Source organism: Hyla sarda, chromosome 1 (assembly GCF_029499605.1).
Source record: "Hyla sarda isolate aHylSar1 chromosome 1, aHylSar1.hap1, whole genome shotgun sequence".
Lineage (NCBI taxonomy): Eukaryota > Metazoa > Chordata > Amphibia > Anura > Hylidae > Hyla > Hyla sarda.
The window spans coordinates 2,061,641-2,089,568 of NC_079189.1; the positions used below are offsets into that span (position 1 = coordinate 2,061,641).

Below are 27,928 nucleotides of genomic sequence, written 5' to 3' on the forward strand. Positions count from 1 at the left end.
GGATAAGGTATAAGATGTCTAGTACCCCTTTAAGTGGAAATCTAGGGTGAGTTCCCACATTTTTTTTCCCAGGACTTGACCCCTGGGAACAGGTAATTGTAAAACCAGGAATGGGGGAGGCAATGGGGCAGCGGCGGTCGCGGGGCATTATCGGCAAGGTAATTGCCGATACCGATAATGTAAAAATTCATAAATATCGGCCAAACCGAAAATCGGTAGATCCCTAGTTATAATTATAAAACTGCAATACATAATATCGGCCAAACCGAAAATCGGTCGATCCCTAGTTATAATTATAAAACTGCAATACATCATATACTGAGCTTAAAAGATCGCTAGATGAGTTGCTGTTAACATTATCTCTAGTAGATGGCGATATTTGCTCAAAGTTAGTTCTCAATCTTAGCAGTTCTCCAGGGGGTAATAGCAGCCACTCGTTACTGGTCTGGACCACTTTGAAAGAAACGGTCGGCTGACGTCACTGCACCGAGGAGCGGAGCAGTAGGACATCAAAGGGGAAGCACGGGCATTGGGCTGCTGTGGGCAGTAACTACCATCAGCTTTGTTGCTCCACTGCCCCTGCAGACCGGGGACCTACTGCTATGAGCCATAACAATAGGTCCCCAGACCAGAGGAGCACCAAAGCGGGACAGTATGGTGGTCTACAACTATATATGGGGGCTGTTTTGGGCCCTACAGCTATATTTGGGGGCACAGAGGGGGCCTCACCACTTTATGGGGACACAAAGCGTTTGTAAGGAGTTTGTAAATAGGTGGGTATTGTACTGCAGAAAGGAGCCTAAAATGTTTGTTTGGCAGGTTCTGTGGAGACGTCTTGTATGGGAGAAATCTTCATGGCGGTCTAGGCTTGATAGTGAAGAACAGAAAAGTAAACAACTCCGCGTAGGTGCATGCACACCACATTTTCACTAAGGGGTGCCGGATCCAGCTGGGGGAGGGGAAAACCGTGGGCTCCTGTACCCTAGCCGGACCGGTGCTGAAATCCATTGACTTTAATGAGCCAACCGAAGTCACCTTTTTACTCCGGTCGGCTCATTTTTGACCCGTATCCGGTTTTCTGACTGGACCTCAAAACGTAGTGTACAACGATAAAACGTGACTCCGGTTGGCTCATTAAAGTCAATGGATTTCAGCGCCGGTCCGGCTGAGGTACGGGAGCACACGGTTTTCCCCTCCCCCAGCCGGATCCGGCACCCATATAGTGAAAACGTGGTGTGCATGCACCCTTAGAGAGGACGTCAATCGATGGACTGTGGAGATAGGGAGAGGAACAGGGGGCCTGTTATAGAGGAAAGTAAAGCATATGAATTATACTATAATCATTACAATATGTCTCTAATATGGGGGGACAATTTTTGGGGAATGGGCTGTGAAAGGTTGAGATCCACTGACTTAGTGTCAATACACCATATCCTTGAGCCACCAGATGGCAGTGGTCCAAGAAATCCATCTGGCGGCATCTTTAGAAGCCGTGTGGATACGTGGTACAACATCGCGCCGAGAACAAAAACATCGTTTGGAGTCAGAACTGTTATGGAAATGAGCAGGAAGTGCGTAAAGAGATACTATGTGGCCTTATTATATGAAATGCTCAATCTCCCATCCCGTAAAGGACAGTTTTTTGGGCACTATGGAGAAAATTTGTCCATATAGGTATTCAGATGGAATAGATACAAGATGGACAAACGAGAAAATGTGGAGGGAACTAGAATCATATACTAAGAATAAACATGAAGTATTTATGAATGGACCTGCCAAATAGTGATATGTATATGACAGTGGATATTATGCCGACATTATGCGGACAGATGTCTGATCGCGGGGGGGCCCCTGCTGAGAGCCCCCCCCCCCCCCCCCCCGCAAACTCCCTGGTGCTGAATCTTCGGTTTTGGTAACCTCCGGGTTTCTGGGACTGGGGATGTGACGTGGTGTTATGTCACGTCCCCAGTCCCGGAAATCCAGAGGTCACACCCCCTCCCATAGACATGAATGAAGGGGGCGTGGCGTGATGTCACGTCCCCAGTCCCGGAAATCCAGAGGTCACACCCCCTTCCATAGACATGAATGGAGGGGGCGTGATGTCATGTCCCCAGTCCCGGAAATCCAGAGGTCACATCCCCTCCCATAGACATGAATGGAGGGGGCGTGGCGTGGCGTCACGTCCCCAGTCCTGGAAATCCAGAGTTCACACCCCCTCTCATAGACATGAATGGAGGGGGCATGGCGTGGCGTCACGTCCCCAGTCCCGGAAATCCAGAGGTCACACCCCCTCTCATAGACATGAATGGAGGGGGCGTGGCGTGAAGTCACGTCCCCAGTCCCGGAAATCCAGAGGTCACACCCCCTCTCATAGACATGAATGGAGGGGGCGTGGTGTGACGCCATGTCCCCAGTCCCGGAAATCCAGAGGTCACACCCCCTCCCATAGACATAAATGGAGAGGGCATGGCATGACGTCACATCCCCAGTCCTGGAAATCCAGAGGTCACACCCCCTTCCATAGACATGAATGGAGGGGGTGTGGCGTGATGTCACGTCCCCAGTCCCGGAAATCCAGAGGTCACACCCCCTCCCATAGACATGAATGGAGGGGGTGTGGCGTGATGTCACGTCCCCAGTCCTGGAAATCCAGAGGTCACACCCCCTCCCATAGTCATGGCGTGATGTCACATCCCCAGTCCCGTAAACTACATGCGGGTGCTACAAGGAGATCACGAAGTGTCTCGGCAGCGGGCCCTCCGTGATCAGTCATCTTATCCCCTATCCTTTGGATAGGGGAGAAAATGTTTTTTGCCCCGAATACCCGTTCAATTAGAAATCGGTCCATAATGCAGGTAAAAACTGTGAACTGACTGCAGAACAATGAAGAGGGAAGGGTTGGTAGGATTAGGATAATGGGGGGGAGGTTGATAAACTACAGTATTACTCCAGAAAGCTCATTCAAACCATCCGCGGATAATGTTCCCAACCGGTATATCCAATTGACTTCCTTGCGTTTCCATTGAATCCTTTGGAATCCTTTCCGGGGGTGTAATTTTGAATATCTGAATGACAATTGGCGCAATGTCTCGAGACACCATGTTGTTGGAATTCTCTTTTTGATATTATACCAATGTTTATTTAATCTGTTATGTAGGGGTATTAATCAGAGTAGTAGTTCCATTTCTAATTTGGGGAATGGATCTTAGTCTATAATGGAGTAATATTTTTTATTTGACAGAATATGATTCGCCTCCTGTTCATACTAATCAAAATCCATAATAACAAGCCCCCCCCCCCCCCCCTTTATCGGCAGGACGCAGCACTAAATCTTTATTATTTTGAAGATTCTTAAATGGGCACTGTCATGAACTTTTTTTTTTTGATATGTTGTACTACAACATATCTCTAATACATTTTCATTATTATTATTATTTTTTTTTATTAAAATGCTTTAATTAAAGTTTGAAAACCGGCCCCTAGGGGTCTCCCTCCTAGTGGCCAGCTGCAGGCTGGCGTGACGTCACGCCTGAATTCGGACTGATGCCGGCCGGGCATCGGTCCTAATTCATTCAGCCTGCGCTCGCTCCCTGGCTGTCAATCAGACAGGCAGGGAGTGAGCGCATTGGCTCCCTGGCCGTCCGGCCACTCCTCCTGCACATGACTCCGCCGCTGCTGCTGCCCCTGCACGCCGGACTGTCTGGCAGTATGTACGGATCTATTTTAGGGGAGAGCGGGGATTGGGGGAGAGCGGGGATCGTGGGGTTGGGGGAGAGCAGGGTTCGGCATTTTAAACAAGGGGGGGGGGGAGGGATCAGGGAACGGACGGAGGGAGCCGGGTAGCGCCGCGCCGGGCCCATGGCCCTAACTAATTGTTTTCTGCACAGGGTGCCTCCAGCTGTTTTAACACTACAACTCCCAGCTTTCCCTGACAACCAATAGATGTCAGGGCAAGCTGGGAGTTGTAGTGGTGAAACAGCTGGAGGCTCCTTATATAGATGAACTAAGGGCGGAAGTCGCCCTCCCCAGCAGGCATCAGTGACGTAGTGCCTGCTGAGGAAGTCTGCCTGGTAGTGAGCACACTACCAGGCAGACAAAAAGTAATTTTTAACATAGTAAAAAACAAAAAAAATTTTAAGCAGGGAGGGGGTTAGGGATAGAAAAAAAAAATAAAAAAAAGGATGGTGGGTGCTACTCTTTAAAGGGGTACTCCCATGGAAAACTTTTTTTTTTTAAATCAACTGGTGCCAGATGTTTCTGGCACCAGTTGATTTAAAAAAATAAAAATAAAAAAAAATAAAAACAAAGTTTCCTACGGGAGTACCCCTTTAAGAGCTTTTCTTTCGAGAGCAGTAATGTTCTGTTTACAAGGGGGATAAGTAGAAGCCAACTTCCTGAAGTCAGATAAGACCTCTATATACGAGCCTTGGTTATATACCGGATAGAAGGATGAGGGTAATTTGAGCGGTTGGTGTCTCGTAGGAGGGAAACATACTCTAGTTTTGGGAGTTGGTCTATTTTCTTTTTCTTCCCCTGATTTTTCAATATTATTTGTTCCATGTTCACAGGTAAGTGAACATGGAACAAATGTTTGTTTTCCGATGTATGGAAAAGAGATAAAATAGCTAACAATACCCGAGTCTCTGAAGCGTCAAGTGTATCTGTATTGGTATTAGAGTCATGGTGATTGAAACTTCAAGTGAGGTTAGCGTAAATCTGGAAATTAGCGGGTACCGCAGCCTCATATATACACCAACAAAAGAACCAGTAATGTAAAAATTACCACTTTATTAGATATACCGTATTTATCGGGGTATACCACGCACCGGCCTATAACACGCACCCTCATTTTACCAAGGATATTTGGGTAAAAAAAGTTTTTTACCCAAATATCCATGGTAAAATGAGGGTGCGTGTGTGCGCGTGTATACCCCGATATACCCCCAGGAAAGGCAGGGGGAGAGAGGCCGTCGCTGCCCGCTTCTCTCCCCCTGCCTTTCCTGGGGTCTAGAGCACTGCTGCCGGCCCTTCTCACCCCCTGGCTATCGGCGCCGCTGCCCGTTCTGTCCCCCTGACTATCGGCGCCGATAGCCAGGGGGAGAGAAGCGGCGCCGACAGCCAGGGGGAGAGATGGGGCAGCGGCACCCATTGCCGGCGCCGCTGCCCCGTTGCCTCCCCCCATTCCCGGTGGCATAATTACCTGAGTCGGGTCCGCGCTGCTCCAGGCCTCCGGCGTGCGTCCCCTGCGTCGTTGCTATGCACGGCGCGGCGCACTGACGTCATGCGCCGCGCCGTTCAGCGCATAGCAACGACGCCGGGGACGCACGCCGGAGGCCTGCAGCAGCGCGGACCCGACTCAGGTAATTATGCCACCGGGGATGGGGGGAGGCAACGGGGCAGCGGCGCCGGCAAAGGGTGCCGCTGCCCCTTCTCTCCCCCTGGCTGTCGGCGCCGCTTCTCTCCCCCTGGCCAGGGGGTGAGAAGGGCCGGCAGCAGGGCTCTAGACCCCAGGAAAGGCAGGGGGAGAGAAGCGGGCAGCGACGGCCTCTCTCCCCCTGCCTTTCCTGGGGGTATATCGGGGTATAACATGCACACAGACTTTAGGCTAAAAATTTTAGCCTAAAAAGTGCGTGTTATACGCCGATAAATACGGTATATGCAAAAAAAAAAAAACATACATTTAAAATGTAACATAAAGTCTAAAAACAAGGCACCAAATTGACAACTACAGAAAAGTGGAGAAGGTACGGTGGGCACAACGCAAATGGAATACAGGGAAATAAAAATGTTACAAGTAATGCCAGTAGTAATCAGGGCTGTGTAGTCGGAGTCTAATGAAATTTTGGATACCTGGAGTCGGAGTCGGCAAACAATGCACCGACTCAGACTCCTACTAAATTTACATTGGAATAAAAAAAAAAAAACAAGAGTAAATGTCCCAATTCACAAAAAGTTATAATTAATGACTTCTCTACTTTAAGAATAAAGACCAATGCATGCAGTGCCTCACGTAACCGCAAAACAAACACGTTAAGTGACCGTAAAGAAGCTTTTCATGTGCTTCACTATATGGCACGCAACGCACAATTAGGAGCGGCAATACTTATACTTTCCATAGTGTTGTGTTCTGCTGTTACAGGGAACCCATGGGTAATCTAGCCTCTCACTGATAAGGGATTAAGTAAATATGTTTTTTGCAGGACTAGAGACACTTGTATAAGTGAAGGGAATGGAGGGTCAATAGTTCAAGACTGAAGCTGTAAACCATTGGAAAAACTGCTGTCATTCAGCTAAGGCTATAAAAACTTGTAAACTCGATTGTTAGCTTAAACTTTACACATGACTATGGGATTCTACTAGCGAAATTATGTTTTATAATAAATGCCCCTTCCTGGATCCTCCCACTGCCCTATCTTCAGCAGCAGATCAGCACACAAAAAGGAGAAGGCAGAGACAAAGCACAAGCGAAATGTATGTCGGGGTCGGAGGTGGTAGGTAGGCAGCAATGCATGGCAGGATGTGACCTCGGCACAACACCTAAGGGTAAGGACCCCAAGTTATTTAGATCTGTACCACGTTCTAGCGGTCCTTACTAGGGGCGCGCCCTGTTGTGTTTTTTTCTTTGTTGATTATAGTATATCAATGTCCTAGAGATATAAGAAAATGTTTGAGTGTTCAGACCCCAACCTATCACTAAAACGAGCTGTAGAAATCTGCGCTAATCTGGTTCTCTCCTGGCTCTTTCAGGTGACCAAGATAGACCCCTAAGTCTATGGGGCTGTCTTCTCTACCCGCTCATTTTAGTGATCGTTTGCTGCACCACCAGTTTGACTCTTCAGCTCAGCTACAAAAAAAAAGGAACTTTTATAATGTTACAAAAAGTGATCAGCAAAATTAAAGGTATAGTTATTTGATTCCCCTTCCATCTACCTGCCGTGATCTGCAGCTCCTATACCTGGTGGGAAGCTGACAAATTCCCTTTAACGTATTGATTTTTTAGGTATTGATTTGAAGGACTAGTTCCTGTCTGGGCTGCCCATGTAAGGGTGGGTGCCCATTATACGTTGGGCCAGTGATTCCCTACTATTACACTGTTGAAGTCCAGTGGAGAATAGGCGATGGGATACACGAGGACCCCTGTAGGAACGCTGGTCCTAGTGCTTCCTAGCTCTGTGGTCTCCAGGGGCTTTCGACCTCTAATGATGCTGCCTGCAGCCACTAGAGGCTGGTGAAATCACTTCTAGGATGCACAGGATAATGTCATTGTGCCCATAGGTCCCATAGGTAGAGAAGCATCCTGCGGCCTCTAGCGGCCACAGAAAGAAGCTGGAGATGATGCCGGTGACTGTGGGAACTGACATGTGTTGTTGTTTTTTCTCCTTGGAATGAAAAATTCTTCCTAAAGGGGAAAAGCTAACCACAAGGGGAAAGTTATCTAAGAGTATATGCTAACTGCAGGGGGACCCTATATACAGGGGGAGAGCTACCTACAGGGGGCAAGCTAACTACAGAGGGATCTTACATATAGGGGGCAAACTACCTGAAGAGGGATCTTACAAATAGGTGGAAAACTACCCACAGAGGGATCTTACAAATAGGGGGCAAACTACATATGGGGCAAGCTACCAACAGGGGGTTCTACATATGGGGCTAGCTACTATCGGGGGGTTCTACATATGGGGCAAGCTACCTACTGGGGTCTTACATACAGGGGACAAACTATCACATCATTCTTATTGTATCATCTTCTTTGTTAGGGTTTTGATAACATGGTATGTACCAATATGTCATAAATTACTCAAATTACTATAAGTTTAGTTCTCCTCGGTATATTCATGATTATATGCTAAACTGCTATCACTGTGCCTTTAATTCATCAATTATCTTTTTACTAGGTCATGACGAATGAGGCAAACAACATCTTCCAGTCTTCTTAGGGATAAGACCACAAGGTTTATACCTCTGGATTTGGCGATGTTCTGCAATTCCTCTCTGCCGTTAAGCTTTGTCAGGTTGGATTGGGACCGTCAGTGGAAGCCATTTTTTAGGTCTCTGGTTGGACCATTCAAGGACATTCAGAATTGTCCCTAAGTCGCTCCTGTGTAATGATGGAGGGTGAACCTTCAGCCCCCTCAAAGTTCCAAAGCTCTCTGGATCAGGTTTATAAATATCTGTCTTACTGCATGATGCTACCCAAGACTATAAGATTTCTTCTCCGCTTGAGTCCTACGATACAGCAGACACTTGGCAGAAACCCGACGGACCCCAGTCAAAGTCAATGAGACCCCTCAGTGTCCAATGGACCCCATTCAAGTCAATAAAATCCTTCTGGACCCGGTGGTGCCCATTGTGCTCAGACATGTTCAGGGTCCATTTTGGCCCAAAAAAAGCCGAACGACCCTGAACCGCATGGAGCACGACGGTGATGTTGAACGTAGCCTAAGGCTAAGTTCACATTGCCGTTGTGCCCTGTCCTGGGTCATCTGTTTTGTTTTTTTGTCCAAATGGACCCTGAACATGTCAGAGCACAACAGACATCACCGGGTCCCGAAGGATCCCATTGACTTAAATGAGGTCCGTCAGGGATTCTGTATTTTCCCAGAGTTTAGCAAAGAAAAAGGACTTGTACTATTTCTTTTTCTCCATTGACCACCAGTCGTTCCGACGTATGGCCCAACAGAGCTCCATATGCCGGAGCACGACAGCAATGTGAACAGCCCTACGCTATAATCCTTTTATGATGAAGGCAGCTGCCAACACATATAACACTTGAAGGGGTACTCTGGCCATAGACATCTTATCTCCTATACAAAGTTTAGGGGATAAGATGTCTTATTGCTGGGGTCCCACCGCTAGGAACTCCCCTTGATATCAGGCCATGCCTCCTAGTATAAATACTATATATCCTGACCCTATATAGATAGCTTCAGCAGTATACAGATAAATCTGAGAGGGGAGGTATATAACTACTATATATCCTGATCCCATAGAGATAGCAGCAGTATACAGATAGAGCTGGGAAAGGAGGAGTATAACTACTATATATCCTGATCCCATAGAGATAACAGAAGTATACAGATAGAGCTGGGAGGGGAGGTGAATAAAAACTGTATATCCTTATCCCATTGAGATAGCAGAGCTGGGAGGGGATGGATCTGATAGGTAATGCTATTCTGTAGATCACAGGAAGTCAGCTGACCCAGTACAGATCACTTCCAGATATACACAAAACTATGTAATTTCAGTGGTCACATAACCCAGGTACAGTAATAAAACATATGGAGGCAGCAGTGCTGAAATAACGGAGTGCTTCTTTAATAATTGAAAAGCAGACATCTCAAAAAAAAAAATTCTTCTTCTTGCATTTCTCACATTCCCATCAACAATATGAAATTGTCTCTACATGAATTCTCTGATGAGATTCTAAATTTGTTTTCCTATACATCACACTGGAGTTTTTTCTTTGTGAATTTTCGCATGTGTAAGAAGATATGACTTTCTTGTAAAACATTTCCCACATTCTGAGCATGCATACGGTTTTTCTCCTGTGTGACTTCTCTCATGTTTAACAAGATAAGATTTACTTATAAAACATCTCCCACAAGCTGTACATGGATATGGCTTTTCTCCTGTGTGAATTCTCTCATGTATAACAAGACTTGGTTTACTTGAAAAGCATTTCCCACATTGTGAACATGAAAATGGCTTCTCTCCTGTGTGACTTCTCTCATGTACAATAAGACTTGGCTTTTCTGCATAACATTTTGCACATTGTGAACACGAATAAGGCTTTTCTCCTGTGTGACTTCTCTCATGGGTAAGAAGATGAGATTTCATTGTAAAACATTTCCCACATTGTGAACATGAATATGGCTTCTCTCCTGTGTGACTTCTCTCATGTTTAATAAGCTGTGATTTATTTGTATAACATTTTCCACATTCTGCACAGGGATACGGCTTTTCTCCTGTGTGAATTCTCTCATGTATAAGAAGATGTGAGTTCTTTGTAAAACATTTTCCACACACTGTACATGGATATGGCTTTTCTCCTGTGTGAATTTTCTCATGTGTAACAAGACTTGACTTGTATGTAAAGCATTTCCCACAATGTGAACAAGCATACGGCTTCTGTCCTGTGTGAACTCTTGCATGTGAAACAAGACTTTGTTTATCTATAAAACATTTTCCACATTCTGGGCATACATATGGCTTCTCTCCTGTGTGAATTCTCTCATGTGTGACAAGACTTTGTTTACTTGTAAAACATTTCCCACACTCCAAACATGAATACGGCTTCTCTCCTGTGTGACTTCTCTCATGTATAAGAAGATCGGATCTACTCATAAAACGTTTTCCACATTCTGCACAAGAATACGGCTTCACTCCTGTGTGACTCCTCTGATGTGAAGCAAGATGTGATTTACTTATAAAACATTTCCCACATTCTGAACATAAAAACGGCTTCTCTCCTGTGTGAATTCTCATATGTATAACAAAATTTGATTTATCTGTAAAGTATTTCCCACATTCTGAACATGAATACGGTTTCTCCCCTGCATGAATTCTTTTGTGTGCAAGAAGATCTGATCTGTCTGTAAACTCTTTTCCACATTCATCACATTTAAGAGTTTCTTCCCTCTCCTGCTCTGTCCTTGTGGTAACAATGTGTGGTTGGTCAGGAGAAGGTTCCTCATGATCAGGTGGATTATTATAGGATAGATCTGGATGGACATTAGGGGTAAGGAGGTCTTCTCCTGAGGAGCGCTCCATCATATCTTCATCTTCTCCTTTATCATTCAGGGATAACATGAAGTTTCCCTCAGAATTCTTACTGGGATTTTCTGTTCAGGTAAAAAAAAAAAATAATTTAAGGCTATAAAAGGAGCAAATAGAAAGAGGTATGAATTGTTCCTGTATACCCCCCACCCCCTTTACTTTTGAATTCACTTCTGTTTTTCAAAAAACTAAACAGAAACAAATCATCACAAACTATACCAAAAATGCACAAAGACAATCTACATGTGTTCACATACTTATACAGTAGAATCTCCCAATAGCGGACACTCAAAGGGAATAAAAAGGTGTCTGCTATTGAGAGATGTCCCCAATAGAGAGATGTCCCATATTGAGAGATGTCCCCCATTGAGTGATGTCCCCTATTGATAGATGTCCCCTATTGATAGATGTCCCCTATTGGGAAAAAGGCTCAAAATTCTTCCTAAATGACAGAATACTGTACTGTACTCACCCCAGAGAGTAACTACCTATAAAACATGATAAAAAGCCATATTACAGGAGAATCTCCCAGTGCCATTTAATCCCCCTCTTGATCCCTCCAATGCCACCACTTCATTCTTCCCCATTTGAATGCTTCTGTGCCATTTAATTCCCCCTTTATACCCTGTGCCACCTTATTCCCTCTGTGCCCTGCTCCAAATATTCCCCCTCTTACCCCCTGTGCCACATGATTTTCCGTTGATCCCCCTGTATCATTTCATTCCTTCTTTATTACCCTCTGTGCAAATTCATCACCCCCTTTACCCTACCCCTGTTCCATTTCGTTCCCTCTTTAAATCTCTGTGCCACTTTATTCCCCCTTTGCCCTGTGCCAAATCATACCCCCTTACCCCTTATGCCACACCATTTATCACTTCCCTTCTAACCTTGTTGTTCTTATCTGGCCAGCAGGCTCAGGTGCAGGGCCTTTCAGCGGGTTTGACGTTCTCCTGACATCCTATGCTCTGTATTTACTGAGAGCAGCAGCAACGGCTGAAGGCACTGACTAGTGACGTCACGAGCATCACTTGTCAGTGCCCGCAGCCGCCACTGCTCTCAGCCTCTCAGTAAATGCAGCACAGAAGACGTCAGGAGAGCGTCAAACCTGCTGAGAGGCCCTGCACCTGAGCCGGCCAGATAAGAACAACAAGGGAAGGAAAAAATGATGTGGCACAGGGGGGGATGATTTTGAACAGGGCAAAGGGGGAATAAAGTGGCACAGAGGGATAAAAGGGGGGAAAATGGCACAGGGGTTGGTAAAGAGGGGGTGATGAATTTGCACAGAGGGTAATAAAGGGGGAATGATGTGGCACACAGGGTTATGGGGGGGGGGATGATTTGGCACAGCTGGATCGGGGGGGGGAATGACGTGGTACAGGGGGCTATAAGGGGGGGGGGTGATTTGTCTCTTCTTACCTTGTGATGTGAGGGGCCGGTGATCCTCCATCATGACTATGTCCTGGTTCAGATCCTTGTGTCCTTCTACATACTCCCACTCCTCCATGGAGAAATAGACCGCCACATCCTGACACCTTATAGGAACCTGACACACAATGATACCGTCATCACCAGACCCCTCCATTACTGTATAATGTCCCAGCAGTGTCACTTCTCTAATCATCACCAGACCCCTCCATTACTGTATAATGTCCCAGCAGTGTCACCTATCTATTCATCACCAGACCCCTCCATTACTGTATAATTTCCCATCAGGGTCACCTCTCCAGTTGTCACCAGACCCCTCCACTACTGTATAATGTTCCAGCAGTGTCACCTCTCCAGGCATCACCAGACCCCTCCATTACTGTATAATGTCCCAGCAGTGTCACCTCTCCAGTCATCAGCAGACCCCTCCATTACTGTATAATGTCCCAGCAGGGTCACCTCTCCAGTCATCAGCAGACCCCTCCATTAGTGTATAATGTCCCATCAGGGTCACCTCTCCAGTCATCAGCAGACCCCTCCATTAGTGTATAATGTCCCAGCAGTATCACCTCTCCAGTCATCACCAGACCCCTCCATTTCTGTATAATGTACCAGCAGGGTCACTTCTCCAGTCATCACCAGACCCCTCCATTACTGTATAATGTCCCAGCAGTGTCACCTCTCCAGTCATCACCAGACCCCTCCATTACTGTATAATGTCCCAGCAGTGTCACCTCTCTAATCATCACCAGACCCCTCCATTACTGTATAATGTCCCAGCAGGGTCACCTCTCCAGTCAGCAGCTCAGTGATCCTGTGGGTGAGTTGTAGGATCTTCTTCTCATGTATTGGTGAGTGAGGTGGAAGCTCCTTCATTATTTTGTAATCCTGTATATGGAGAGAGACACAGATCACTACATGCATTAAGAACAACTTCAGACCCTTTCACTTTCCCCCTCTGCTCCTTTTGTGCTAAAATTAAATTAAATAAAAAATCATGTTTATCTAATTTTGATGAATTTAGTAAAAATGAAAATCTATAATCTTACAGTGACAAAAGTATTCAGACCCCTTACTCAGGACTAAGTTGAAGCCCCTTTGGCAGTGCTCACAGCCTCCAGTCTTCTTGGGGATGAGGCCACAAGGTTTACTCCTGAATTTGGGGATTTTCGGCCATTCTTCTCTGCAGAACCTCTGAGCTCTGTCAGGTTGGATGGGACCGTCGGTGAAGCCATTTTCAGGTCTCTCTAGAGATGTTCCATTGGGTTCGGGCTCAGGCTGGGCCACTCAAGGACATTCACTTGGTTGTCCCTAAGTGCTTAGGGGCAGTGTCTTGTTAGAAGGTGAATCTTGTTTGCATCAGGTGTTTATGAAGATTATCTCTGTACTTTGCTCTAATCAGCATTCCCATATCCCTGACCAGTCTCCCTGTATAACCATCCAGACATGATGCTGCCCCCACTATGATCACTGTAGGGATGGTATTGGGCAGGTGATGGGCAGTGCCTGGTTTCCTCCACACATGATGCTGCCCCCACCATGATCACTGTAGGGATGGTATTGGGCAGGTGATGGGCAGTGCCTGGTTTCCTCCAGACATGGTGCTGCCTCCACCATGATCACTGTAGGGATGGTATTGGGTAGGTGATGGGCAATGACCAGTTTCCTCCAGACATGATGCTGCCCCCACCATGATCACTGTAGGGATGGTATTGGGCAGGTGATGGGTAGTACCTGGTTTCCCCCAGGCATGATGCTGTCCCCACCATGATCACTGTAGGGATGGTATTGGGTAGGTGATGGGCAATGACCAGTTTCCTCCAGACATGATGCTGCCCCCACCATGATCACTGTAGGGATGGTATTGGGCAGGTGATGGGCAGTGCCTCGTTTCCTCCAGACATGATGCTGCCTCCACCATGATCACTGTAGGGATGGTATTGGGCAGGTGATGGGCAGTGCCTGGTTTCCCCCAGACATGATGCTGTCCCCACCATGATCACTGTAGGGATGGTATTGGGCAGGTGATGGGCAGTACCTGGTTTCCCCCAGACATGATGCTGCCTCCACCATGATCACTGTAGGGATGGTATTGGGCAGGTGATGGGCAGTGCCTGGTTTCCCCCAGACATGATGCTGCCCCCACCATGATCACTGCTGGGATAGTATTGGGCAGGTGATGGGCAGTACCTGGTTTCCCCCAGACATGATGCTGCCCTCACCATGACCACTGTAGGGATGGTATTGGGTAGGTGATGGGCAGTGCCTGGTTTCCGCCCAGACATGAAGCTGCCCCCACCATGATCACGGTAGGGAAGGTATTGGGTAGGTGATGGGCAATGACCAGTTTCCTCCAGACATGATGCTGCCCCCACCATGATCACTGTAGGGATGGTATTGGGTAGGTGATGGGCAATGACCAGTTTCCTCCAGACATGATGCTGCCCCCACCATAATCACTGTAGGGATGGTATTGGGCAGGCGATGGGCAGTGCCTGGTTTCCCCCAGACATGATGCTGCCCCCACCATGATCACTGTAGGGATGGTATTGGGCAGGTGATGGGTAGTACCTGGCTTCCCCCAGGCATGATGCTGTCCCCACCATAATCACTGTAGGGATGGTATTGGGCAGGTGATGGGCAATGACCAGTTTCCTCCAGACATGATGCTGCCCCCACCATGATCACTGTAGGGATGGTATTGGGTAGGTGATGGGCAATGACCAGTTTCCTCCAGACATGATGCTGCCCCCACCATAATCACTGTAGGGATGGTATTGGGCAGGTGATGGGCAGTGCCTGGTTTCCTCCAGACAAGATGCTGCCTCCACCATGATCACTGTAAGGATGGTATTGGGCAGGTGATGGGCAGTACCTGGTTTCCCCCAGACATGATGCTGCCTCCACCATGATCACTGTAGGGATGGTATTGGGCAGGTGATGGGCAGAGCCTGGTTTCCTCCAGACATGATGCTGCCCCCACCATGATCACTGTAGGGATGGTATTGGGCAGGTAATGGGCAGAGCCTGGTTTCCTCCAGACATGGTGTTTTGATTTCATACCAGAAAGTTCTGTCCTTGTTTCATCAGTCCAGAGAATCTTGTTCCTCACAGTCTTATCCTGTTTGATGTCTCTTCTCTAACCTCCCATGTGTTATTACTCAGGAGGCTTCTTTCTAGCCATGCTGCCATGAAGCCCAGATTGTGGAGGCTGTAGTGATTGTTGATCTGGAAGTAGCTCCCATCTGCACACATAATCTTTGAAGCTCGGCCAGAGTGACCATTGGGTTCTCGGTCTCCTCTCTTACTAAAGTCCTTCTCTGATTACTTAGTTTGGTTGGGTGGCAGCTCTAAGAAGAGTCCTGCTTGTTCTCCCATATAGGAATTATGGAGGCCACTGAGCCCCTGGGGACATTTTAGTGGAGCTGATTTTTTTTTGTCCCCTTCTCCAAGTCTGTACCTCCACATGGGCCTGTCTCTGAGCTCTATAGGCAGTTCTTTCTCCTCATGGCTTGGTGTTTGCTCTGATATGCATTGTCAGCTGTGAGTCGTTATATGGACAGGGCTGTGTCTGAGCTCTACAGGCAGTTCTTTTCCCCTAATGGCTTGGTTATTGCTCTGATATACATTGTCAGTTATAAGACCTTATATAGACAGGACTGAGTCTTGTCCAATCATCTGAATTTCTCACAGGCGACACCAACCGAGGTGGAGAAACATCTTAGAAATGATTAAGACACAAAAAAATGTAAAAAAAAAAGTAGAAGGGTCTGAAAACTTTCATGCTTTGTATGTTCTAAGGATTCTTTATCTTTCCAATCATTTTCTGTATTATTAATAGACATGAGAATGTTGTAATGTGTAACTCTTACCTCTCCAGTTACCAAGTAGATCATCACTAAGGCGAGGTCTAATATTTTAGCCATGTAGTTCCTGTCCTCATCCATCTCTGGTGGGTAATTATACATCATGATTATGTCCTGGTACAGATCCTTGTGTCCTTCTACATACTCCCACTCCTCCATGGAGAAATAGACCGCCACATCCTGACACCTTATAGGAACCTGACACACAATGATATCGTCATCACCAGACCCCTCCATTACTGTATAATGTCCCAGCAGTGTCACCTCTCCAGTCATCACCAGACCCCTCCATTACTGTATAATGTCCCAGCAGTGTCACCTCTCCAGTCATCACCAGACCCCTCCATTACTGTATAATGTCCCAGCAGTGTCACCTCTCCAGTCATCACCAGACCCCTCCATTACTGTATAATGTCCCAGCAGGGTCACCTCTCTAATCATCACCAGACCCCTCCATTACTGTATAATGTCCCAGCAGTGTCACCTCTCCAATCATCACCAGACCCCTCAATTACTGTATAATGTCCCAGCAGTGTCACCTCTCTAATCATCACCAGACCCCTCCATTACTGTATAATGTCCCAGCAGTGTCACCTCTCCAGTCATCACCAGACCCCTCCATTACTGTATAATGTCCCAGCAGTGTCACCTCTCCAGTCATAACCAGACCCCTCCATTACTGTATAATGTCCCAGCAGTGTCACCTCTCCAGTCATCACCAGACCCCTCCATTACTGTATAATGTTCCAGCAGTGTAACCTCTCCAGTCATCACCAGATCCCCTCCATTACTGTATAATGTCCCAGCAGGGTCACCTCTCCAGTCATCACCAGACCCCTCCATTACTGTATAATGTCCCAGCAGTGTCCCCTCTCCAGTCATCACCAGACCCCTCCATTACTGTATAATGTCCCGGCAGTGTCACCTCTCCAGTCAGCAGCTCAGTGATCCTGTGGGCGAGTTCTAGGATCTTCTTCTCATGTATAAGTGAGTGAGGTGGAGGCTCCGTGATGGGGCCCAGGGCCCTGCTCCATCCTCCTGATTCATGGAGATGGCTGCTGGGGGCCACACACTCCCCCCATGTCTTCTTCACTATGGTGTAATCCTGTGTATGGAGAGAGACAATGAGGGGACTAGATCCAGTATTCCTCCCTCACTACAAAGATGAGAGGGGGACATAATGGATACTTAATAAAGGAAAGAATAAAAGGAGGACATGACGTTTATATCTGTTACAGAAGAGAAGAGAGTAAACACAACACAATGGAGGAACAATCTTAAAATGAGTTGGGGAAAGACCAAAAGCAATAAAGAGAAATGAAGGGGAGGGCTCTAGGAATAATGGACTCCAGCTACAGTATCCTGAAAAGAACCAATCTGTGCCCATGAGACTGCTAAATAGACAGAAAGTCCAGTGTCAAATAAGCAAGTAAAAAAGTCAGAAAATATGTTACTGAAAGAGCTGAAGGAACAAATGTCTGGCAGACATGACTAGAAAATCAGTAATAACGCAGCAAACAGGGTCTAGTGCAGCAGAGCTGAGAAGGTGTTTGTAGTATAGCTGAGTAGGTCAGAAGCAACCAGGTGGTGTTCAGCTAGCTCAGAATGCAGAGGCGTTGTTGATAATCATATGTTGTTTCCTCAGGACCCACAGCAAATGCACCCCCCCAACAACCAATAGTATTGGGCGGGTGATCACATCTCAGCCAATCACAGGGGCTCTGATGACTCAGCACTTTTGATGAGCTGTGCAGTCATATTCGGCCGCAGGGAACCATTTTCTTCAGTACACCGGAATTGCCAATTGGGAAGATGTTGGGAAGATGCCAATTGATAACCCTTTAGACACTGCAATTAAAGTTGATTGTGGCATGGAAAAAAAAACATATGCCAGTAGCTCAGTGGAGCTGATGGCAGTGATATCTCGGGGTCCCGACCAGCTGAGAGGATGGCAGGAGGGTCCTTCCCTGCCTTCTCCCCATCTGATCGGCACTCCAATGCTGCAGTAAGCCATGTGAGGTTGGAGCAATGGAGCACCAATAACACTGACATATCATAGCATTGATCAGACTCCTATGGCGCAGCATTAAAAAATGTATGCAAATATTACATGCAATAGTCTCCTATAGGGACTACAAAAAGTGTATAAAAAAAAGAGAATAAATGTAAATAAGCCCTTTCCCCAATAATAGTATAAATTCCCCCCCCCCCCCCCACCTTTTTTTTTATGGCTCATTGAAATGAATATGGTATGGTGAAGGTCCTGTGGGGACTGTTCATTCAATGTCTCTTTAGCACAGTGGTCTCCAACCTGCGGACATCCAAATGCTGCAAAACTACAACTCCCAGCATGCCCGGACAGCCATGCTGGGAGTTGTAGTTTTGCAACATCTGGAGGTCCACAGGTTGAAGACCACTGCTTTAGCAGAATCAATCCCTATATGAGGGACCGGTGTGCCAAGTGACATTGACACAAGACAAAAAGTCCTGGCTGGCATGAAAGGAACCAAAATACAACCATTCCCTCATAGTGATTCAAGGAAAAACAAACCTAATTTACATGCACATCTGCTACTTCAGTGATTTCAGTTGACACTACCCCCTCATGACAGCCCCCCGGATATAATAAGGGAGAAACGTGAAATTACACCTCCCCTCATTTTAGTTATGTTTTCATTATATGTATTGGTTCGGTCCAGTCTGTCCCCACCCCTCCTTTATCCTATTCTAAAGGTGGTTTTACCCCAGTTGTTGCTGGGCAGATTCTCCAGACAGATGTTCTGTTGCTGGGCAGAAAAGATCCAGCGGTTGCAGCTGATTGGATCAGCAGTTAAGAGCGGGAAACCAGTGCTGTACATATATGGTGCCTCAGGAGAGGTTCTGCCATCAGTCTGTCAGTGGTGTGAGAAAGACCCTGCCCACCCGATAGTGAGTACAACATCAATATATATATATATATATATATCTATAGATTTACCTCACAGTATACATGTAGAGGGATAGTGAGTAAAACATGAATATATATATATATATATATATATATATATATATATATAGAGATTCACCTCACAGTATACATGTAGAAGGATAGTGAGTAAAACATCAATATATATATATCTATAGATTTACCTCACAGTATACATGTAGAGGGATAGTGAGTAAAACATGAATATATATATCTATATATTTACCTCCCAGTATACATGTTGAAGGATAGTGAGTAAAACATGAATATATATATATCTACATATCTATATATTTACCTCACAGTAAACATGTAGAGGAATAGTGAGTAAAACATGAATATATATCTACCTACATATCTATATATCTACCTCACAGTATACATGTAGAGGGATAGTGAGTAAAACTTCAATATATATATATATCTATAGATTTACCTCACAGTATACATGTAGAGGGATAGTGAGTAAAACATGAATATATATATCTATATATTTACCTCCCAGTATACATGTAGAGGGATAGTGAGTAAAACATGAATATATATCTACCTACATATCTATATATTTACCTCACAGTATACATGTAGAGGGATAGTGAGTAAAGCATATATATATCTACATATCTATATATTTACCTCACAGTATACATGTAGAGGGATAGTGAGTAAAACATATATATATATATATATATATATATATATATCTACATATCTATATATCTACCTCACAGTATAAATGTAGAGGGATAGTGAGTAAAACATATATATATCTACATATCTATATATTTACCTCACAGTATACATGTAGAGGGATAGTGAGTAAAACATATATATATATCTACATATCTATAGATCAATGTAGGCAGCACACCAAAATTAGTGCAAAATTCAAGTATTTATTCCAAGGATAGGTGACAACAATTCGGCGATCTCACACCGCCATTTTCAATGGCGGTGTGAGATCGCTGAAAATGGCGGTGTGAGATCGCCGAAACGTTGTCACCTATCCTTGGAATAAATACTTGAATTTTGCACTAATTTTGGTGTGCTGCCTACATTGATCTATATTTACTACGGACCGGAGCACCGAGGTTCTAGGGCGTGCACCCGACTACATTGTTCTCAGGAGGTGCTGCTTTCGTTTGGATTGTATCTACATATCTATATATTTACCTCACAGTATACATGTAGAGGGATAGTGAGTAATATTTATATACCGTATATTCTAGAGTATAAACTGCCCGAATATAAGCCAAGGCACCTAATGTTACCCCTAAAAATTGGGGGGAAAAATAAAAAATAAATAAATAAAATTGACTCGAGTATAAGCCTAGGGTGGGAAATGCAGCAGCTACTGGTAAATTTCAAAAATAAAAATCCACTGTCACAAAGCCATCCCCCCCTCTGTCATCATCCACTGCCACAAATCCATCCCCCCCCTTGTCATCATGCACTGCCACAAATCCATCCCCCCACTTGTCATCATGCACTGCCACAAATCCATCCCCCCATCATCATCCACTGTCACAAATCCATCCCCCCTCTGTCATCATCCACAGTCAAAAATCCATCCCCCCCTCTGTCATCATCCACTGTCACAAATCCATCCCCCCTCTGTCATCATCCACTGCCACAAATCCATCCCCCCTCTGTCATCATCCACTGCCACAAATCCATCCCCCCTCTGTCATCATCCACTGCCACAAATCTATCCCCCCCCTGTCATCATCCACTGCCACAAATCCATCCCCCCTGTCATCATCCACTGCCACAAATCCACCCCCCCCTGTCATCATCCACTGCCACAAATCCACCCCCCCTGTCATCATCCACTGCCACAAATCCACCCCCCCGTCATCATCCACTGCCACAAATCCACCCCCGTCATCATCCACTGTCACAAATCCATCCCTCCCTGTCATCATTCACTGCCACAAATCCACCCCCCTCTGTCATCATCCACTGTCACAAATCCATCCCCCCCTCTGTCATCATCCACTGTCACAAATCCATCCCCCCGTCATCATCCACTGCCACAAATCCATCCCCCGTCTGTCATCATCCACTGCCACAAATCCATCCCCCCTCTGTCATCATCCACTGCCACAAATCCATCCCCCCTTTGTCATCATCCACTGCCACACATCCATCCCCCCTCTGTCATCATCCACTGTCACAAATCCATCCCCCCCTGTCATCATCCACTGCCACAAATCCATCCCCCCTGTCATCATCCACTGTCACAAATCCATCCCCCCGTCATCATCCACTGTCACAAATCCATCCCCCCGTCATCATCCACTGTCACAAATCCATCCCCCCGTCATCATCCACTGTCACAAATCCATCCCCCCCTCTGTCATCATCCACTGCCACAAATCCATCCCCCCCTCTGTCATCATCCACTGCCACAAATCCATCCCCCGCCATCATCCACTGCCACAAATCCATCCCCCCTGTCATCATCCACTGCCACAAATCCATCCCCCCTCTGTCATCATCCACTGTCACAAATCCATCCCACCCTCTGTCATCATCCACTGTCACAAATCCATCTCCCCCTGTCATCATCCACTGCCACAAATCCATCCCCCCTCTGTCATCATCCACTGTCACAAATCCATCCCACCTGTCATCATCCACTGTCACAAATCCATCTCCCCCTCTGTCATCATCCACTGTCACAAATCCATCCCCCCCCTCTGTCATCATCCACTGCCACAAATCCATCCCCCCCTCTGTCATCATCCACTGCCACAAATCCATCCCCCCTCTGTCATCATCCACTGCCACAAATCCATCCCCCCTCTGTCATCATCCACTGTCACAAATCCATCCCACCCTCTGTCATCATCCACTGTCGCAAATCCATCCCACCCTCTGTCATCATGCACTGTCACAAATCCATCTCCCCCTGTCATCATCCACTGCCACAAATCCATCCCCCCTCTGTCATCATCCACTGCCACAAATCCATCCTCCCCCTGTCATCATCCACTGCCACAAATCCATCCCCCCATCATCATCCACTGTCACAAATCCATCCCCCCTCTGTCATCATCCACAGTCAAAAATCCATCCCCCCTCTGTCATCATCCACTGTCACAAATCCATCCCCCCTCTGTCATCATCCACTGCCACAAATCCATCCCCCCTCTGTCATCATCCACTGCCACAAATCTATCCCCCCTGTCATCATCCACTGCCACAAATCCATCCCCCCTGTCATCATCCACTGCCACAAATCCACCCCCCCTGTCATCACCCACTGCCACAAATCCACCCCCCTGTCATCATCCACTGCCACAAATCCATCCCCCCTCTGTCATCATCCACTGTCACAAATCCATCCCCCCCTCTGTCATCATCCACTGTCACAAATCCATCCCCCCTCTGTCATCATCCACTGTCACAAATCCATCTCCCCCTGTCATCATCCACTGCCACAAATCCATCCCCCCTGTCATCATCCACTGCCACAAATCCATCCCCCCGTCATCATCCACTGCCACAAATCCATCCCCCCCTCTGTCATCATCCACTGTCACAAATCCATCCCCCCGTCATCATCCACTGTCACAAATCCATCCCCCCCTCTGTCATCATCCACTGCCACAAATCCACCCCCCCCCTCTGTCATCATCCACTGCCACAAATCCATCCCCCGTCATCATCCACTGCCACAAATCCATCAACCCGTCATCTTTCACTGCCACAAATCCACCCCCCCTCTGTCATCATCCACTGTCACAAATCCATCCCCCCTGTCATCATCCACTGTCACAAATCCATCCCCCCTGTCATCATCCACTGTCACAAATCCATCCCCCCCTCTGTCATCATCCACTGCCACAAATCCATCCCCCCCCTGTCATAATCCACTGCCACAAATCCATCCCCCCCCTCTGTCATCATCCACTGCCACAAATCCATCCCCCCTCTGTCATCATCCACTGCCACAAATCCATCCCCCCCTCTGTCATCATCCACTGCCACACATCCATCCCCCCTCTGTCATCATCCACTGTCACAAATCCATCCCCCCCCTGTCATCATCCACTGCCACAAATCCATCCCCCCTGTCATCATCCACTGTCACAAATCCATCCCCCCGTCATCATCCACTGTCACAAATCCATCCCCCCGTCATCATCCACTGTCACAAATCCATCCCCCCGTCATCATCCACTGTCACAAATCCATCCCCCCCTCTGTCATCATCCACTGCCACAAATCCATCCCCCCCTCTGTCATCATCCACTGCCACAAATCCATCCCCCGCCATCATCCACTGCCACAAATCCATCCCCCCTGTCATCATCCACTGCCACAAATCCATCCCCCCTCTGTCATCATCCACTGTCACAAATCCATCCCACCCTCTGTCATCATCCACTGTCACAAATCCATCTCCCCCTGTCATCATCCACTGCCACAAATCCATCCCCCCTCTGTCATCATCCACTGTCACAAATCCATCCCACCTGTCATCATCCACTGTCACAAATCCATCTCCCCCTCTGTCATCATCCACTGTCACAAATCCATCCCCCCCTCTGTCATCATCCACTGCCACAAATCCATCCCCCCCTCTGTCATCATCCACTGCCACAAATCCATCCCCCCTCTGTCATCATCCACTGCCACAAATCCATCCCCCCTCTGTCATCATCCACTGTCACAAATCCATCCCACCCTCTGTCATCATCCACTGTCGCAAATCCATCCCACCCTCTGTCATCATGCACTGTCACAAATCCATCTCCCCCTGTCATCATCCACTGCCACAAATCCATCCCCCCTCTGTCATCATCCACTGCCACAAATCCATCCTCCCCCTGTCATCATCCACTGCCACAAATCCATCCCCCCATCATCATCCACTGTCACAAATCCATCCCCCCTCTGTCATCATCCACAGTCAAAAATCCATCCCCCTCTGTCATCATCCACTGTCACAAATCCATCCCCCCTCTGTCATCATCCACTGCCACAAATCCATCCCCCCTCTGTCATCATCCACTGCCACAAATCTATCCCCCCTGTCATCATCCACTGCCACAAATCCATCCCCCCTGTCATCATCCACTGCCACAAATCCACCCCCCCTGTCATCACCCACTGCCACAAATCCACCCCCCTGTCATCATCCACTGCCACAAATCCATCCCCCCTCTGTCATCATCCACTGTCACAAATCCATCCCCCCCTCTGTCATCATCCACTGTCACAAATCCATCCCCCCTCTGTCATCATCCACTGTCACAAATCCATCTCCCCCTGTCATCATCCACTGCCACAAATCCATCCCCCCCTGTCATCATCCACTGCCACAAATCCATCCCCCCGTCATCATCCACTGCCACAAATCCATCCCCCCCTCTGTCATCATCCACTGTCACAAATCCATCCCCCCGTCATCATCCACTGTCACAAATCCATCCCCCCCTCTGTCATCATCCACTGCCACAAATCCACCCCCCCCTCTGTCATCATCCACTGTCACAAATCCATCTCCCCCTGTCATCATCCACTGCCACAAATCCATCCCCCCTCTGTCATCATCCACGGCCACAAATCCATCCTCCCCCTGTCATCATCCACTGCCACAAATCCATCCCCCCATCATCATCCACTGTCACAAATCCATCCCCCCTCTGTCATCATCCACAGTCAAAAATCCATCCCCCCTCTGTCATCATCCACTGTCACAAATCCATCCCCCCTCTGTCATCATCCACTGCCACAAATCCATCCCCCCTCTGTCATCATCCACTGCCACAAATCTATCCCCCCTGTCATCATCCACTGCCACAAATCCATCCCCCCTGTCATCATCCACTGCCACAAATCCACCCCCCGTCATCACCCACTGCCACAAATCCACCCCCCTGTCATCATCCACTGCCACAAATCCATCCCCCCTCTGTCATCATCCACTGTCACAAATCCATCCCCCCCTCTGTCATCATCCACTGTCACAAATCCATCCCCCCTCTGTCATCATCCACTGTCACAAATCCATCTCCCCCTGTCATCATCCACTGCCACAAATCCATCCCCCCCTGTCATCATCCACTGCCACAAATCCATCCCCCCGTCATCATCCACTGCCACAAATCCATCCCCCCCTCTGTCATCATCCACTGTCACAAATCCATCCCCCCGTCATCATCCACTGTCACAAATCCATCCCCCCCTCTGTCATCATCCACTGCCACAAATCCACCCCCCCCTCTGTCATCATCCACTGCCACAAATCCACCCCCCCCTCTGTCATCATCCACTGCCACAAATCCATCCCCTGTCATCATCCACTGCCACAAATCCATCAACCCGTCATCTTTCACTGCCACAAATCCACCCCCCCTCTGTCATCATCCACTGTCACAAATCCATCCCCCCTGTCATCATCCACTGTCACAAATCCATCCCCCCTGTCATCATCCACTGTCACAAATCCATCCCCCCCTCTGTCATCATCCACTGCCACAAATCCATCCCCCCCCTGTCATAATCCACTGCCACAAATCCATCCCCCCCCCCCCGCCAGGGAAGGCTTTCGACAGGGCCGGGAAAAGTAGGGGGCGCTTTTCCGGTCGCCAGTCATATGGAGGTAACTCTCAAGTTTGTAAAACTGATAAAATATAAACATCTTATATATATATATATATATACACACAAGAGTCACCTCTCCGGTCAGCAGGTGGAGGATCTCTAAGGTGAAGTGTAATATTCTCTTAGTCATCTCATTCCTGTCCTTGTCCATCCTTGGGGGTCATTCAGGAGAAGAGGAGACAACTGGATCAGCTGGAGGGGAAGAGGAGGAGCCTGAATCACAGAACCAGCGACACAATGTAACAAACCTCCTCCTCATGTAATCTCCTTACTACTGGGGTGACACATTGTAACAAACCTCCTCCACATGTAATCTCCTTACTACTGGGGTGACACACTGTAACAAACCTCCTCCTCATGTGATCTCCTTACTACTGGGGTGACACACTGTAACAAACCTCCTCCTCATATAATCTCCTTACTACTGGGGTGACACACTGTAACAAACCTCCTCCTCATGTAATCTCCTTACTACTGGGGTGACACACTGTAACAAACCTCCTCCTCATGTAATCTCCTTACTACTGGGGTGACACACTGTAACAAACCTCCTTCCCATGTAATCTCCTTACTACTGGGGTAACACTGTAACAAACCTCCTCCTCATGTAATCTCCTTACTACTGAGGTGACACACTGTAACAAACCTCCTCCTCATGTAATCTCCTTACTACTGGGGTGACACACTGTAACAAACCTCCTTCCCATGTAATCTTCTTACTACTGGCGTGACACACTGTAACAAACCTTCTCCGCATGTAATTTCCTTACTACTGGGGTGATACACTGTAACAAACCTCCTCCTCATGTAATCTCCTTACTACTGGGGTGACACACTGTAACAAACCTCCTCCTCATGCAACCTCCTTACTACTGGGATGACACACTGTAACAAACCTCCTCCTCATGTAATCTCCTTACTACTGGGGTGACACACTGTAACAACCCTCCTTCCCATGTAATCTCCTTACTACTGGGGTAACACTGTAACAAACCTCCTCCTCATGTAATCTCCATACTACTGGGGTGACACACTGTAACAAACCTCCTCCTCATGTAATCTCCTTACTACTGGGGTGACACACTGTAACAAACCTCCTCCTCATGTAATCTCCTTACTACTGGGGTGACACACTGTAACAAACCTCCTCCTCATGTAATATCCTTACTACTGGGGTGACACACTGTAACAAACCTCCTCCTCATGTAATCTCCTCACTACTGGGGTGACACACTGTAACAAACCTCCTCCTCATGTAATCTCATTACTACTGGGGTGACACACTGTAACAAACCCCGTACTCATGTAATCTCCTCAATACTGGGATGACACACTGTAACAAACCTCCCGCTCATGTAATCTCCTTACTACTGGGGTGACACACTGTAACAAACCTCCTCCTCATGTAATCTCCTTACTACTGGGGTGACACACTGTAACAAACCTCCCCCTCATGTAATCTCCTTACTACTGGGGTGACACACTGTAACAAACCTCCTCCTCATGTCATCTCCTTACTACTGGGGTGACACACTGTAACAATCCTCCTCCTCATGTAATCTCCTTACTACTGGGGTGACACACTGTAACAAACCTCCTCCTCATGTCATCTCCTTACTACTGGGGTGACACACTGTAACAAACCCGCTCTGTATCTGCTGGATGCTGGCTGTGTAGGACCTGTGATGATGTCATAATCATGTGACCAGTACATGTGGGGGCGGAGCTCAGCAGAATAGAAGAGATTGTGGCTGAAGGACCTGTGAGGATGGTCACGAGAATTAAGTGGGCGGGGCTACCTAGCGTGAAAGACTATTGGTGCTAAAGGATCTGTGTTGACGTCAGAATCACCTCTCTTCCTATCCTGCTGAGCTCCGCCCCGACATGTACTGGTCACATGATTGTGACATCATCGCAGGTCCTACACCTCCAGCATCCTGCAGATACAGATCAGGTCCTGGTCGGGCAGTCACTGTTGTTGTGATCTCTGCTCCTCAGTATATAGGTAAGTTCACATTGTGACGTTTTGTTACAGTGTATCAGACAGTAGTGACGTAGACATTTGTTTTTCTTATGCTGAAGCAGTGTATTTATTAGCCTAGTGTAAAAATTTAAGTGTTCAGACTTGTTCCCAAATAAAGTGCTGTAGGACGCGACCCATCAATATTCTGATAGGAAAGGGACCCCACAAGCCTTATCTGGGACATAGGAATGCCCATAGACTTTAAAGGGGTACTCTGCCCCTAGACATCTTATCCCCTATCCAAAGGATAGGGGA

General features: G+C 47.2%; 2 protein-coding genes across 7 annotated transcripts in view; one reads left to right on the forward strand and one right to left on the reverse strand.

Annotated features, from left to right (window-relative positions):
- The window catches only part of LOC130301846 (zinc finger protein 845-like), a 76,851-nt gene extending 49,366 nt beyond the window's left edge, over positions 1 to 27,485 (reverse strand). Inside the window, 7 exon segments of the mRNA XM_056551638.1 lie at positions 9,448 to 10,841; positions 12,193 to 12,319; positions 12,991 to 13,089; positions 16,074 to 16,265; positions 16,993 to 17,172; positions 25,715 to 25,802; positions 27,285 to 27,485. Of these exon segments, the coding sequence (XP_056407613.1) occupies positions 9,448 to 10,841; positions 12,193 to 12,319; positions 12,991 to 13,089; positions 16,074 to 16,265; positions 16,993 to 17,172; positions 25,715 to 25,802; positions 27,285 to 27,364 (2,160 nt within the window). The 5' untranslated portion in view covers positions 27,365 to 27,485.
- LOC130283830 (gastrula zinc finger protein XlCGF26.1-like) overlaps positions 18,688 to 27,928 on the forward strand; it is a 40,217-nt gene continuing 30,976 nt past the window's right edge. Inside the window, exon 1 of one of the 6 annotated variants that reach the window (XM_056533692.1) lies at positions 18,688 to 18,995. The gene's annotated coding sequence lies outside the window, so the exon portion shown is untranslated. Of the gene's footprint in view, positions 18,996 to 27,542; positions 27,656 to 27,928 lie in introns of those variants that run through there. The other 5 variants (XM_056533597.1, XM_056533428.1, XM_056533861.1 and 2 more) reach the window with 5 other exon arrangements.